The sequence below is a fragment of the Ranitomeya variabilis genome, chromosome 6 (assembly GCF_051348905.1).
Source record: "Ranitomeya variabilis isolate aRanVar5 chromosome 6, aRanVar5.hap1, whole genome shotgun sequence".
In the NCBI taxonomy this organism is placed as follows: domain Eukaryota; kingdom Metazoa; phylum Chordata; class Amphibia; order Anura; family Dendrobatidae; genus Ranitomeya; species Ranitomeya variabilis.
The window spans coordinates 126,502,628-126,518,295 of NC_135237.1; the positions used below are offsets into that span (position 1 = coordinate 126,502,628).

Here is a 15,668-nt window from a genome sequence, read left to right on the forward strand (position 1 = left end):
CGTCGTGCGTTGCTAGTGTGAAAGTAGCTTTAGGAGTTTATTCACTCATCACTAGTCAACATGTTAGCTCATAACAAGGTCTTTCAGTTCTGGTGCAACAAACACGGCAGTGGAAATGGCTTGTATGCTTCGTAATAGTTAGATCACTGACAGCCATGCAAGCATCGTGCGCAGCACGTTACAGAAGTGTGGAATGGTTGTCCCAAAGAAGGTGAAGAAGCCTCGACTTTAATATCGTTATAAGAAGAATTGGATCAAGTTTGCAAAAAAGTGCGAGAAGTGGACAGTAGAAGATTGGAAATGGGTGATTTGGATCAATGAGAGCAACTCTGATGGGTGCAAATGGGTCTCCCCCTCTCTCCCCCCGATGGTGACTTATAAGGCAATTACCCGCTTGCAGGAGGCTGTGCGCTGGTACGGGTGTCAGCTGATTCTGGCAGTTTAACCCACTAAATGCTGCGATCAATATCGATCACAAATTTTTATAAGGCAGACGGCGGGAACCCCTTCTGCCCTCCAATCGGCGCCCCGCGACATCATTGCAAGGGGGCGATTGTTGCTATGGTGATGCGATGTCCTCCTGACGACATCCGGGGCAACAGAGCTAGCAAACTTGTTACACCATGTTCCAAGCATGAAGTATCAAGTTTGTGTCAGTGCAGCACAGACCGTTTATAAAGCATAGCAATGCTCCTCCATTGTTTGCTTATAAGCTATCATAAGCAATCGGAGTTAAAAAAAAAAAAAAAAAAAAGAAAGAAAAAGTGAAGTCCCATAGAGGGACTAAGTAATGTTTGCAAAAAATTGTAAACATGTTAAAAATAACAAAGCAAATAAAAATATATTGTACATATAATTGTACTTTTTTTTTTTTTTCATAAAATCATTCACTTTTGGTATCTGTGTCCGGAATGACCCGACCTATAAAGCTGTCTGACTAGTTAACCCTTCAGTGGACACTGTAAAAAAAATAAAATAAATAATAAGAGGCAAAAAAACAATTCTTTGTCACCATGGTATAGCGGAAAATTTCATGCTTTTCGCAAATAACAAGCCGCCATACAGTTCCATCAGCGGACAAATAAAAAAAAGTTATGGCTCTAAGAAAAAAAACGATGCAAAAATTTTTTTTTCTAGAAAATAGTTTTTATTTGTGTAAAAAGCGCCAATTCATAGAATAAAATATATATGATATATGTGGTGTCGAAACATGTCGTCCATAAGGGATTGAATGTATGCAGTATTGTAACTGAAGAAATCTGGAACTTTTTAATGGATAAATAAAAGGTACCGTATATTTTACTCTACCATTGGACTGATCGCTGGAGAAACAAAAAGATTTTTCTTTACATGTGTGGATTTGTCCCAATCCTTTTTCCGTGCGAACTGTAACCACAGGTTGGATGTATTCCGGTTTCTTCAAAGCGACAAGCTGGCTTTGCCCAAAAAAAAAAATATATATATATATATATATATATAATCTCCGAAGGGAAGCTGCTTTATCAATTTTACCATGTGTGCAGCAGCATAAATAAAAAAAAATTCCTGAATTGCTGGATTTTGTTAATTCTGACTCCCAAAAACGTAATAGAAAGCAATCAAAAAATGTCATGTGACTGAAAATGGTACCAATAAAAAATTCAACTCGTCCTGCAAAAAACAAGCCCTCACATGACAACTATGTCAGCTGAAATGATACCTATCAAAATATGGGGATGCGTTTTTGCAATAAAAACATCTTTTAGTGTGTGACCGCAGCCAAACCTAAAAAAAACTGTATAAATCTGATATCGCTTCGACCCGAAGAATAAAATAGTCTAATCGCTTATACCGCATGATGAACTCATCAGTAGTAGGTCAAGAATTTGTTCTAATACTTTTTTTCATTCTTTCTCCCAAAGATCACAGTAAGGCTCGGCTCACACTTATCCTGCGCTAAGCACTTACACCGGAGTTTCCGTGTAAATCTCTAAAATACGTGTTTCTGACAGCACAGTGGAAGATTCCCTATAATGAGGCAGATGGAGGCACTGTGAATACCATCTGGCCTATGATCCGGCAGTGTCCATCTTTTTAGGTTTGATCAGTGCGCTTCTAAAAAGGATAACAATAAACACAAGCCAGAATGCGTCCAGAGTAACTCTGCTGCCTCATTGTAGTGAATGGATCCCTCTGGGGTTTCATCTGAATCGCGTAACTTGTAGATTTAGATGGATACCCAAATATAAGTGCTCAGCGTAGAGAGCCGAATAAATGTGATCCCAAATTTTATGTAAAACTTTCCCAATAAAAGTTTCAACTAAATCCACAAAAAATGCAAGTCCCCACTCGGGTCCATCATTTTGTTAACGGAAATATAGGGGGCTTCCACGTTTCTGGTAGCACAAAAGCTGTGAAAAAGCAAAATGGCTCCTCGCACCCCAAAAGCAATCAAGCAACTTATGCGCTCCCAAATCAAAATGCCCTCCTCCCTTCTGAACCCCACGTGCGTAAACCACATTTATCGTCCACGTTTGGCATTTCTGTAGTGCTGAGAGCCCGCCTAATTTACGGGTGCATCTCTGCAGAAGCACGAGCTGGACACTACAATGTCAGTTTGCAATTTTCACTCAGCAACTTCCACTGCTGCTTGTTTCTCAAACTCCTTTGTTGTCAAAATTAGTATTTGTTAGTGCTCACAGATTTAGTTTTTGTCCATGCAGATGCATGATTTACGGCTGCTAGACAGGCTGAATACATGTGAGGATTTCCTGGCAACCCCCACATGTATTCAGGCTGTCCAGCAGCCGTAAATCATGCAGCTGAGGCGACGAAAACTAAATCTCCGAGCACTAACAAGTACTCGGAGACCACCCGAGCGTGCTCTGAAAAACCCGAGCAACGAGTACACTCGCTCATCACTAGTTAAGACTAAAAATGCAGAATTAATGTGCCTTTATAGTTGTGAATAGATGACCTCCATATACTGCAATACTTTTTCAGAGGTAGAAAATAAATGTGTTGAAGATACAAGTGCAATGTTCCAGCCTCTGTATTCCTTATTACACCTCTACAGTATTCCGCTGCACTTATCTGATCCTAGCATTACACATCCCTACACAATATTGTGGCCCTATTATTCCTGCGCTCGCTGTGTTCAGCTCACATTTTTCAGCCCTCTATTGCACTGACGCTTGGCAAGCGTTATATTATTTCTAAGCCTTGCTTTTCCATTTAAATCCATAAACATCGAACGCTCTTATTACCTTTTAAAACATTAAATTGCCCATTACCTAATGTGGCCTGATGTTCACTTTCTGTGATTTTCCGATGTGGTGTCCTTTCCTTGCTATGGACATGCATTACTTAAAAGAGCATTTATACTACGCTGACTTGTAGCTCCGCTGAACAGCAGAATTGCTTTTGCTTCATTTAAATGCAGCTTGTGTGTCTAGGAGCATGAAGACCAGATATAAATAGTTGGTGTTTTTTAATTTTTTTATTTAAAAAAAAAAAAAGTCATTTATTTAAGGAAATATGTCAGTAGGATCAGCCCTCCTAAGCAGTCTATATGGGCATGTAGGTCATAGAAAAGTGAATAATATGATACATTGCGGTTCGATATTTTAATCCAGAGTAATACATTTTTATTAATACGGTATGTAAATGAGCTGGTAACATCTATGGGATGGGCAGAAACCTCCCTGAGAATCTGCCTTCAGAGCTTATATTAAATGAAAGGTGGCATCACCAGTGTGAGACATGAAATAACCGAGGGCACCACCACTATGATTCTGATCAGCCAAACGCATACTTAAAAGATGAATGACATACTCAGAAAAGAAGTATGCAAATAAGTTGGGGGAACAACATAAAAACATTTAAAAGCCACTAGGTGATAAATGCACTACTATCGTGTCCAAATCAGGAGCAACACCTATCCCCAACTGCCAGACAATATGAATACACAGGAAATCTAATAATGGCTATGAACATGCATGGTCCAAAAAATACAGTAGTGTATGAAACCTAATAAACTTGCCAAAAAGTAGTAATAATAATAATCTTTATTTATATAGCGCCAACATATTCCGCAGCACTTTACAATTCAGCGGGGACATATACAGACAAATTCAATACAAGTTAAGACAATGCAGCACAATATTTCAACAAAATACAAGTAATATACAAAACACCAATGTCTGTGAGATCTATGCCACCAGAACCAGAATTAAATTAAGATGAAGACAAAAGAGGACAAATTTAAGTGGTCACAGCAATCGAGGATGGAACCAAGGTCTCAAAATAAACCACTTCAGTAAAATAACAGAATATGAAGAAGGGAGCATGAGAATAAACCTGTATAGTCTAACTGAAAAATAAGTGAGGGAGAAGCCCCGCGCATATCGCCACCACTGTGTAGCTTCTTCAGGGGTGATAATGAGGCTCAAGTGCAATAAATGAGATGAGTTAACAATAATTACCAGGTGTGGAGTGCGTTGTGATAAAACTTTCAGGAGATGTAAGTTGTGATTGCACAAACAAATGTTTTTATTAATAGCTGTTAGAGGATCTGAGCACATGATGTGAGACAAAGGTATAAATAGTTATTTGGGGAAAACGAGCTCAAGACATAAATAAATTGGAAAATATAGTATGCATGTGTGAATGCCAAGCATTCAAAGTTGTATGAAAACCATATATGCACAAGCGCTGATAAGGATCACACATTGATCCAACCGGTTCCTCTGTTGCACCTGCGCAAACCTAATAATGGAAACAAATCAGTACGCCTGCGCAAATGATAGTAAAAGTGAAACCAAGGGCTTGTGCAATTGGATAAGAAATGGCGATCGAACACAATGCATTATACCTGTGCAGACGGTCGCTTATTTTAGCTCACTTTAAATAAAAGATGGTGTAAACATGTAGATCAGGAGAACAGGCTGTGCCATAGACCTTAACATTTAATGACAAGATTGCCTTAAATAAAAATAAAGCACAGTGACATGTTGTACTATCTTAAGTCACTTTCATTGTCATTTCATAGATATTATGATGATTGTATATGTTCTGTTCTGAATATGTGCCAACCATATATGTCTTAATTCTGTTGTTGTTTAATAAACGAATTTAAATAAATAAATAAAGTACAGTGGCTTGCAAAAGTACTCACTCCCTACCCCCACTCCCCATGTTAAATTTCTTACCTATTATGTTACATTACACAAATATTTAAGCTCAGGTTGTAACCTAATGGTGTGTGATGCATCGGCACTGAATAGGCCAAGTTAGTGAAGTGAGGAAAAATATAAGTCTACATTAAATTTATGGGATCAAATATCTAAAAATTGATATGTGCACTCGTATTCACCCTTTTGCTATCGTGCCCTAAAAATTTCTGGTGCAAGCAGTTTCCTTCATAAGTCACATGTTTATTGAGAGGAAGGTCCACCTGTGTGCAATCTACCTGAAAACAGACAGGGTGGGGGTGTTGGTTTGCTCCTTTCATCACAATGTGCTTTCCAGGTCATCCCCCCCGGTTCCCTCACTTACATTTCCTTCCTTTGAAGTCCACGCCGTCAGAATCTTTAAGCCCTTCTCCTTGCGAGTGGCGGTTGTTTATCGCCCTCCAGGCTCCTCCCGCCTGTTTCTAGACCACTTTGCCACCTGGCTTACTCACTTTCTATCCTGTGACATCCCCACCCTCATCATGGGAGACTTTAACATCCCCATCAATGATCCCCTCTCCCAATCTGCCTCTCATCTTCTTTCTCTAACTTCTTCATTCGGCCTCTCACAGTTTACTAATTCTCCTGCGCATGAGGACGGGAATACTCTGGACCTGGTTTCTCCCGTCCCGGATCGCTGCACGACTTTACTAACTCCCCTCTCCCGCTTTCGGACCACAACCTTCTTTCCTTCTCTGTCAAGAATTGTCTCCTCACTCGGGACACCCCCACTTACCACAATTATCGGAATACACGTTCCATTAATACCCAGCAGCTTATGGACAATCTCCACACATCTTTAGCCCCTATCTCCTCCCTCTCGTGTCCAGACTTAGCATTGTCACACTTCAATAATACACTGAAGAATGCCCTAGATGAAGCAGCACCTTCTACACGCAGAAAGACCCAACACAGACAACGGCAGCCCTGGCACACTATGCAAACACGCTTTCTTCAGCGTTGTTCAAGGTGTGCAGAGCGGCAGTGGAGAAAATCTCTCTTAGCAGAAGACTTCATCCACTATAAGTTCATGCTCAAAACCTATAACTCTGCCCTTTATCTGGCCAAACAATCCTACTTCACCACCCTCATCACCTCACTATCCAACAGCCCAAAACTACTTTTTGAAACCTTAAACTCCCTCCTGAAACCTAAAGTACAGGCCCCCATCACCAACCTCAGTGGTGAGGATCTGGCCACTTACTTCCTAGAAAAAATCAACCACATCCATCAAGATATCTCAGCTCAATCTCCTCAGTGCCTGGATCCCCTTCCCTGCCGCACCTCAAGCTCACTAGACATCTTTGAGCCTGTCTCAGAAGAAGAAGTTTCCAAGCTCCTCACTTCTGCTCGGCCTACAACCTGCAACAGTGACCCCATTCCTTCACCTCTCCTGCAGTCTCTCTCACCAGTGGTCACCACTCACCTGACTAAAATATTTAACCTCTCTCTTTCTTCAGGTATCTTTCCCTCCTCATTTAAACATGCCATCATAACCCCTTTACTTAAAGGGAACCTGTCACCCCGTTTTTTGAAGATGAGCTAAAAATAGCGTTAAATAGGGGCAGAGCTGGGCGTTACATTAGTGTCTTTTGTGTGCCTTTATTACCCACCTATGCTGCTGAAATACCTTTGTAAAGTTGCCGTTTTCTGCTGTCACTCACGCTGGTCTGGTCCGATGGGCGTGGTGACAGCGCTGTTTCTCCCCCAGATCAGGCTCATCATTCCGTTGGTGGCGTAGTGGTGTGCGCATGTCCAACAGAGAATATCCACTGCCCAGGAGATGAAAAATAGCGCGATCTGCGCCATTCAGCCGTTTACCGGTGGGCGCGGCCATCTTTCCTGTGGCCGCGCGTGCGCAGATGGAGCGCTCTGCTGCCCGGGGCTTCAGGAAAATGGCAGCGGGATTCCGCGCGTGCGCAGATGGAGATGGCGGCGGCCATTTTCCTGAAGCCCCGGGCAGCAGAGCGATCCATCAGCGCACGCGCGGCCAGAGAAAGATGGCTGCGCCCACCGGTAAAAGGCTGAATAGCGCATGTAAAGTTTATATTGGCAGATGACCGTACTGGAAATCAAATTTGAGATCAAAGAAAGCATAAAAAATGATCCCTTCTAAATATTATTGCCATGGGTGTATGAAACCGCTTAGCTGCTGTTTTTTGCCTTTGACTGTAGTTAATCAAGGTTCTCTACCCAGCATGTCCTCATTAAATGTGCTTGTTAATACAGTTTTATGATTACAGAAATGCCTTGCATGCACCTTCATAAGATAAAACCAATCTGCTTATGGTCTACAACTATTTTATTAATGGATAGTACGTTATGTGTATGATTCGAACAAAAACTTCTTTATTTACATTACTAAAATAATTCAGGCTATACTTCCCTTTTGGCTAATAGTGGCTGTAGATGCATATTTGCAGTAATATAACTTACCAGTTGTACTTTTATTTTACTGACACTCATATGCTATGCACTGCCTTACAAGTTTCATTGTGCAGGAGAGTTGAGCTTCGCTGGAAACAATCTAACAATTACGGTATATAAAACCACAGGGGCAGCTGTACTGTAGATGGCAGAAGCTAAAATCTGCAAGGCAGGGTACTGTACAGGAGTAGAGTGCACAGAAGCACAATATGAATTCTAAATTTACATTACCTTTATGATAACTCTGGGAAGTGCGGCTATTCACATAATCACAATAAGTATGTGTTTACTATACTTTGAAAAATGTGTGTGAAAAATCTTTTAATATTGGAGACGGCTAAGCTCATTGACACTTGGATATGCAAAATTTTGAATAGTCTGTATACCTAATGCATGGTGTCAATTTTTTCTATGTGATGAGCAACTTCTGTAGCGTTCCTCTTTTCCCTTTTCCTCTCTTTTTTGTCTGTCTTGACTAATGCCATAAAAATGTAATTTATATTTATTTACACATCTATACCAAGATCTTGGTACTAAGTTTCGTTTCGTGGAAAATTTAAAATGATGCAAATATTAAATAATTTACAACATGTCATAAAGATTGCAAGTAATCTCTATCTAGCTGCATCCTTCCTGACCTGATCTGTTATAGTCATGCTCAAGAGAGGCCAGTCTGTAGCTTAGGTTCCCCGCTGAAGGGGTCGTTCACAGATGCAGGTTGATTAATTAAGTATGGTCTCTATTGAATAGATGAATTTCATTAATACTATGCACACATGTAACTTGGCATACTCAATGTGCAGTTATATATGTATGCTATTTGTACCCATACATTAATTTTATTTAGACAAGATTTGCTGATCTGTTTTATATATATATTCAGATATGTATCTTGTGAAGCAAAAAAAACAGACTATTTTATCTAAAATGCAAAGTTTTTGTCATGTGAAAAATCAGTTGAGAACATTTTCCATCTTTATTGTGAAACCTGATATGTACAAGTCAATTGAAAAACGAAATAAATTTCAATCTTGTAAGTGGAAAAATACAGAACTAAAATGATGTGGTTGCATAAATATGCACATCCTTAAACTAATACTTTTATGGAAGTGTTCTGAATTTGAGAGCATTCAGTCTTTTTGGGTAGGAGTCTATCTGCATGGCACATTTACTAGAATTGGCAATCTTTGCACTCTCTGCCTTGCAAGAGCGATCCAAACCTGTCAATGCAAGGGCATCTCCTGTGTACAGCCCTCTTCCACCCAACACAGGCTTTCAATGGATATTGGGTTCAGGTCCGGGCTCTGGCTGGGCCATTCCAAAACTTAGATCTTCTGCTGGCCGAGCCATTCGTTTGGTGATTATGCTTAGTCGTTGTCCTACTGAAAGGTGAAATTCATTTTCAGCTTTTAGCAGAGGCCTGAAGGTTTTGAAAGAAATGAACTAGGATTCAAACTGGTGTGCATGAAGCATATAAGAACACGTTCACACTAGCCACTGAACAGAAAAAAAACAAAGACCAAAACATAATGATTAAATACCCTGCAGTAAATAAAATAAACAGCAATCGTGCATGGAAATAATAAAGGGTACATGCTGCATGCACACCAGTTTGTATTCCAGTTCATTTCTTTTTTTTTTTTTAAAGTTTTTGCACCATGTGCATATTAAGGTGTTTCCTGCCTTTTCTTTGAGCTAGACATTATATCGATGTGGTTGTGTGTCCACTAGCTGGCCCCAGTCCCTCTCCGCCCTTATCAACATGCATGTCACTTGGCAAACCATAAGGTTTTTAATATTCTAGTTAGGACTGTCCCAATTAGGGTTACTGTGAAGTGGTGGGATGGCTTTTGCATTTTTTTTCATCAAAATTATGTTAACTAGGTACCCTTTATTATTTTAATGCACTATTGCTGTTTATTTACTTCAGGGTATTTACTTATGTTTCTGTCGCTGTTTTTTTTTTTTGTTTGTTTGTTTTTAAAACAAATACTGAATGTGGCCTGTATGTGATTGTTTTATTTGTTTGGTTCTCAGTGGAATAGTACAGCTTACGAGTGACATTAAAGGTGGAAATGATTCTTTGGAAATTATTCTTCTCAGTGTGTTTTTTTTTTTTGTTTGTTTTTTTTTCATGACCAAGTGTGATGTGTATATTGACTGCAGAATCCTGTTTTCTTTCCCTCTTTTACACAGAATATTGTGGCTGTAGGTGCTGGCTTTTGTGATGGTCTCAAGTGTGGTGATAACACAAAAGCTGCTGTTATCCGTCTCGGACTCATGGAAATGATTGCATTTGCTAAGATCTTCTGTAAAGGTCAAGTTTCCACTTCTACATTTTTGGAGAGCTGTGGAGTTGCCGACCTCATTACCACTTGCTATGGAGGGCGCAATCGAAAAGTGGCCGAGGCATTTGTTAACACTCGCAAGGTATTGAATTGTGTGTCCTCCCCCATTAAAGTTAGCAGTGTGTAAAAATCAATAATAAAATAAGTTTTATGAGCAGCAAGGTGAGTTTCCTATGTATTTCAACCTCACAATTCTAATGTAGCCTACATCAATTATGATGTGGTGTAATTGAGCACTCTTGGACTTTTTCAGGAGAACCCTTCTTGTGCATTCTTGGTCTGTTGTCTGAGATACAGTGGTGGAGGATCAAGGTTAAGCATTTGAGGTGCAATTGTTTAGATGGCAATAAAACCAATGACAGCTTGGTTTTGTTGCTATCTAAACAATTGAATTCTGTTTAGAGAATCAGTCAGTTTTTATTTCTTTGATGCCTCTGTTCCTTTGTGTCTCAAGACTTCATTTTGCTTGAGACCACAGGTTTGGCATTTAAAGTGTTGTCGGGGACTTTGCCTCTATAACTACCATACTATCACTGTACCTGTTACTGTTGCAGTGCCTGAGAAAATAACTTAGAATTCATATGCAAATGAGATTTCAGTGCCCTCTGGGAGTGACCAAGAGTTTGATGCACCATTATGCCTCCTCATTAACATATTGGGACTTTTTCTGAGTTCTGATTGACGGTGCTTGCTTTCCAGAGCAAGCGCTGTCTAAATGCCTCCACCGTGCGTGTCCCCACGAACATCATCTTCTGTCCCTTTTTTTCCTGATGCCATTCACTGCACTTCTTGGTGTATGCATGTATATATGGCTACACTTACGCCTGCAGCGTTCAGACAGTGCTTGTTCTGGGAAGGGAGCACTGTAAATCTGAAGCCCTTTAAGGAGCCCAGGATGCAAATGAGGCGGCATAATGGTGCCCCAAACTCTTGGCCATAACAATGGTGCACTGAAGCCTCCTCATTGCATATGAATGAAGTTATTCTCTCACGCATGGAATCAGTAACAGATATTGTGCTAGTATGGCTGTTATAGGGTCTAGGTCCCCTACAACACTCTGTAGCCCATTTAAAATCTATTTTTGGGGTAGCAGAATCTTTTAATGTGGTTTTAAAATGACTACAGTTGCTACAATTTCACAGCGTTTGGATTTTTATTATGCCATGTAGACATAACTTTATGTAGTAACATTTGCCACCAAATATCCATGCGCTGTAAAAGTTTTGTGTTTATAAATAAAGCCTTCTGAATGTTGCCGCTAAGCCCACCTACGCTTGGTGTTGGTAATCTCACAGCTTGCCTTGTATAATCAGTGCATATCTCTGCATGGGTTTCTAGACTTTTAAGTACAGAAGAGATTCATTTCATCTCTGTGCTGAAGCTGCATTTTCCCCCTGTGATCATACATTTCTGTTAGTTTGAGTCTTATCAAAGCTTCCCAGCTGTGAGACTGCTTGGGAACAAATGGTGAAGCCCTTGGATCTAGCACCACATTTTGCATGTCGCGAAACAAATATCCATACTTCTCCAAAAGTAAAGTTTAGTCAGTATGCCGGTCGTTACATCTCCATGTAACCTGCAATTTTGTTTTTCATTACAGGTATTGATGTAATAAACCCGCATTGAGCGCCTTACAGAGTAAACTAGAATTGTGTTTTTGTTCTGTAGAGTATAGAGGAACTTGAAAAGGAGATGCTGAATGGCCAAAAACTACAAGGACCTCAGACCTCTGCAGAAGTGTACCGTATCCTGCAGCAGAAGGGCTTGGTAGATAAGTAAGTGACAAGACCCTCTTTCTAGCACTATCACTGTTTACAAGCAGACACAATCTTTTAAAATTGTGAGATGTAAGAAATTATAATTTGTCAGTTTGTATTTGCTTCTCCACAGTATGGCAGGCAATCCGAAAATGGCTTACTTTCTCTAAAGGGCTGACAGGGTAGCTGCAGGGGGTTAGAATTTCCTGTAGCTTTTCTACTTTTTATGTAGGAATGTCCTAGTCCTAAAAGGAATTAAGCTAGCCATAAACGCTAAGATTTCTGTAGACAACAGATCAGGCAAATATTTGTCTGCAAAGAAAAGCTAGTACACGTCAGACTGCTGGTGACTTGGTCGGGTGACCCAACTTATTTTATCTAATCTGGCTAAGGCTACTTTCACACTAGCGTCGTGCACTGCACATCGCAATGCGACGTTGCGGCGCACCGACGCAAACTGTGAAAGCGCCGCACAACAGTGGCAGCGGATGCAGTTTAACAACCATCCGCTGCCCCATTGTGATGTGCAGGGAGGAGGGGGCGGAGTTCCGGCCGCGCATGCGCAGTCGGAAAAGACGGTCACGACCCACAAAAAAACGTTACATGTAACTTTTTTTTGTGCCGACGGTCCGACGCAACCGTCGCACGACGGTCCGACGCAACCGTCGCACGACGGTTGCGACGTGTGGCAATGCGTCGCTAATAAGTCTATGGAGAAAAAACGCATCCTGCAAGCAATTTTGCAGGATGCGTTTTTTCTGCAAAACGACGCATAGCGACATGCAGTGCACGACGCTAGTGTGAAAGAGGCCTAATCCACCAAAATTTGCTGGTTTACAATTTAACTAAAGTGGCTATGTAATGCGGCCATGCATATCTATTTACCGTATTTTTCGCTTTGTAAGACGCTTCGGATTCTAAGACGCACCCCAAATTTTGAGGAGTAAAATAGGAAAAAAACTTTTTGAAATAAATTGATGGTGCTTCTTACAATCCATGCGTCTTATTGCTTATGCGGGGTCCCAGGGTCGCTGCTGGAGGAGGCAGGAGTGGAGCGTTGGTGCAGGCTGGGATGAGAGGGTGTGCAGGTGTCCTGTGCTGCAGGGGGGTTCCTGTGCTGCATGGAGGCTCCTGTGATGCTGGCGTAGGGGGGCTCTGCCGACATTTTGTGAAAGGCCAGAGCCCCCTGGCAGTTGTCCATGCTTTCCTGTGCGGTGTACTTCGGGAAATTGGCCGCCGGGACCAAGGTCTCGAGAGATGAGATCTCAGCGCTGAAATCTCTTCTCCCGAGAACTTGGTGCCCGGCAGCTATTTTCCTGAAGTCCGTCGCACAGGAAAGCATGGACGAACTGCCGGGTGGCTCTGGCCTTTCACAAAACGTTGGCAGAGCCCCCCGCTGCACCAGAGACGCCAGCATCACCCTCGGCAGCGGCGGACACCCACAGCAGCGGACACCCCCTCATCCCAGCCTGCAACGGTACCGGTAAGCTGTATATCCGCTTTGTAAGACGCACCCCCATATCCCCCACAAATTTGGGGGACATAAAGTGCGTCTTACAAAGCGAAAAATATGGTAATTGTCAGCTGAATTCCAGATCCTAGTATAGTTTACATCTTACAACACTAATCGATGTCGATTGTGATGGTAACACTGTCAGTTGGTACATGTCATAGTCACCAAGGTTCTCCTTTATACACAGGCAGAGGAGTCCTGCCAGTAGCATCACAGAGCTGTACTTTGATCATACCTGTTAGGCACATACCTGTACCATAGACTTTCCATAAAACATGCTTTTATTCATATTGGACTGACATTTAAGTTATGGTAGTACATTCTACACTCTTCAACATTCAAATTGCAACACCAAGAAGGAAAAATAGTGGAATTATGAAAATCACAGTATGCATAGACCTGTTAATGATATGCAAATTATGAAAAAATGCAACAAAGTTTTCAAAGCAACTTGATAATAGAATGGTATTTAGCAGAGAGGAAATTCAAGATTCTACATCTGGGCAAAAAAAATTTTTTAACATCTACAGAATGCGAGAAATAGAACTAAGCAACAGCACATGTGAAAGACTTGGGTATACTAATAGATCACAGACTGCACATGAGTCAACAGTGTGATGCAGCAGCAAAAAAGGCAAACACAATTCTATGATGTATTAAGAGAAGCATAAAGTCTACATCACATGAAATTATCCTCCTTGGTCAGCCTTCATCTGGAATACTGTGTCCAGTTCTGGGGACCACATTTTAAAAAATTAATTGAAGAACTGGAGCAAGTTCAGAGAAGAGCTAACAGGATGGAGTGCGGACAGCAAAGTATGTCCCACCAAGAACGGTTAAAGGATCTGGGAATATTTAGCTTGCCAAAAAGAAGGCTATGAGGAGACTCAATAGCTGTCTACATCTGAAGAGATGTCACACTAATGTAGAGAGATCATCCTTTATTCTCATTTGCACATGCAAATACGAGAAGCAATGGAATTAAACTGAAAGAGACAAGATACAGATTAGATATTAGAAAAATACATTTTGACCGTGAGGGTGATGGAGTGGAACTGGCTGCCCCGAGAAGTGGCGAGTTCTCTTTCAATGGAAGACTTCAAACCGAGGCTGGAAAGAAATGGTTTAGTGAGTCCTTCATTTAGCAGGGGGTTGGACATGATGGCCGTGGAGGTCTCATCCAACTCTAACATTCTATGATTAATTCAGTATAGAATGAGTAATAAGGAATATAAACCAGCTCACCCGTGATGCATAAGCTGAGTTTCGGGAGCACGGACCTGCTGAGTCCAGGCGTGTAGAATCCAAAAGAAAAAATGTCCAGCTTCACCGTTTGTATCCTCCATGTTTAAGTTTGTGAATAAAGAAAACTTTTTTTCACGGATTTGGTGAAGCTGGACATTTTTTTTTCTTTTGGATAGAATATGAGTACATGCATGCCTAGGCATCATATCAATAAGATTAGTAATGGTAGCCTGAGGAATGTTCTGTTGTGGTGAATGCACTTGGATACGCAAATGTGTAAGATCCGTTGCTGGCAGGTCACTTTGTGATTGCCAACCAATGACGTCCCAGATGTGCCTGATGTGAGACAAGTCTGGTGATGCTGCAAGTCATGGTAGCACGTTTAGGCCACACTGCTCACAGTAACATGAACAACATGCAGATTGGCATTGTTGGTTCCTGGGACACTCGTGTTTTCTTTTAAAGGCCTCTTCATGGCATTGCCCACGTGGTCTTCAGACCAATTTCCAGCTATCACTGTATGAAGGCAAGAGGGACACATCGATAAAGGATAGACTTCCATGCCAGCCTCCATTGTCGTCTTGCTTTGAAACATGATGGCCTTCAGGCATTCATGATGGAACATCTCATCAGTCCTAGTCCTGGGATTATAGTGCAGGGAGGCATAATTTTATAATAGCCAAACCCTTCTAGTCTTCATCCCAGGTACACTAACAGCTTGCCATTACGTTGATTTACTTGTGTAACTGGTGTTACTGCCATTTCTCCAAAGCGTCCCAGGAGCTGTTTTTCAACAGCATCAGGCCTCCTGTTGCTTGTTTGTGCTACTTTAAGCGGCTTACATGGCCTAAACATGCTACCATGGCCTGCAGCATCTCTGGACTTGTCTCCAATTGAACACCTCTGGGACATCATTAATCTGCATATCAAGCTGCCATGAGTGTATCTTGATGATTTCCTTACCCAAGTGCATTCGGTGGGGCAGAATGTTCCTGGGACAACCATTAGTACTCTCTTTGATAACATGCTAAGTCATGCAAATGCAAGTATTTTTTGCAAATAGCATTCATGCTGAATACTGAATAGTTGTTTACAAATTTGTTTCCATTTTTTTATTATTTGCATATCATTAACATCAATCAAAATTTCTCGACTCTTCTTTCTTGG

At 41.2% G+C, this 15,668-nt stretch overlaps 1 protein-coding gene across 1 annotated transcript in view; it reads left to right on the top strand.

Annotated features, from left to right (window-relative positions):
• Nucleotides 1–15,668, top strand: part of GPD1L (glycerol-3-phosphate dehydrogenase 1 like) — a 67,479-nt gene that overhangs the window by 48,790 nt on the left and 3,021 nt on the right. Inside the window, exons 6-7 of the mRNA XM_077268969.1 lie at nucleotides 9,834–10,067; nucleotides 11,655–11,761. Coding sequence (XP_077125084.1) covers nucleotides 9,834–10,067; nucleotides 11,655–11,761 — 341 coding nt within the window. The remainder of the gene's footprint in view (nucleotides 1–9,833; nucleotides 10,068–11,654; nucleotides 11,762–15,668) is intronic.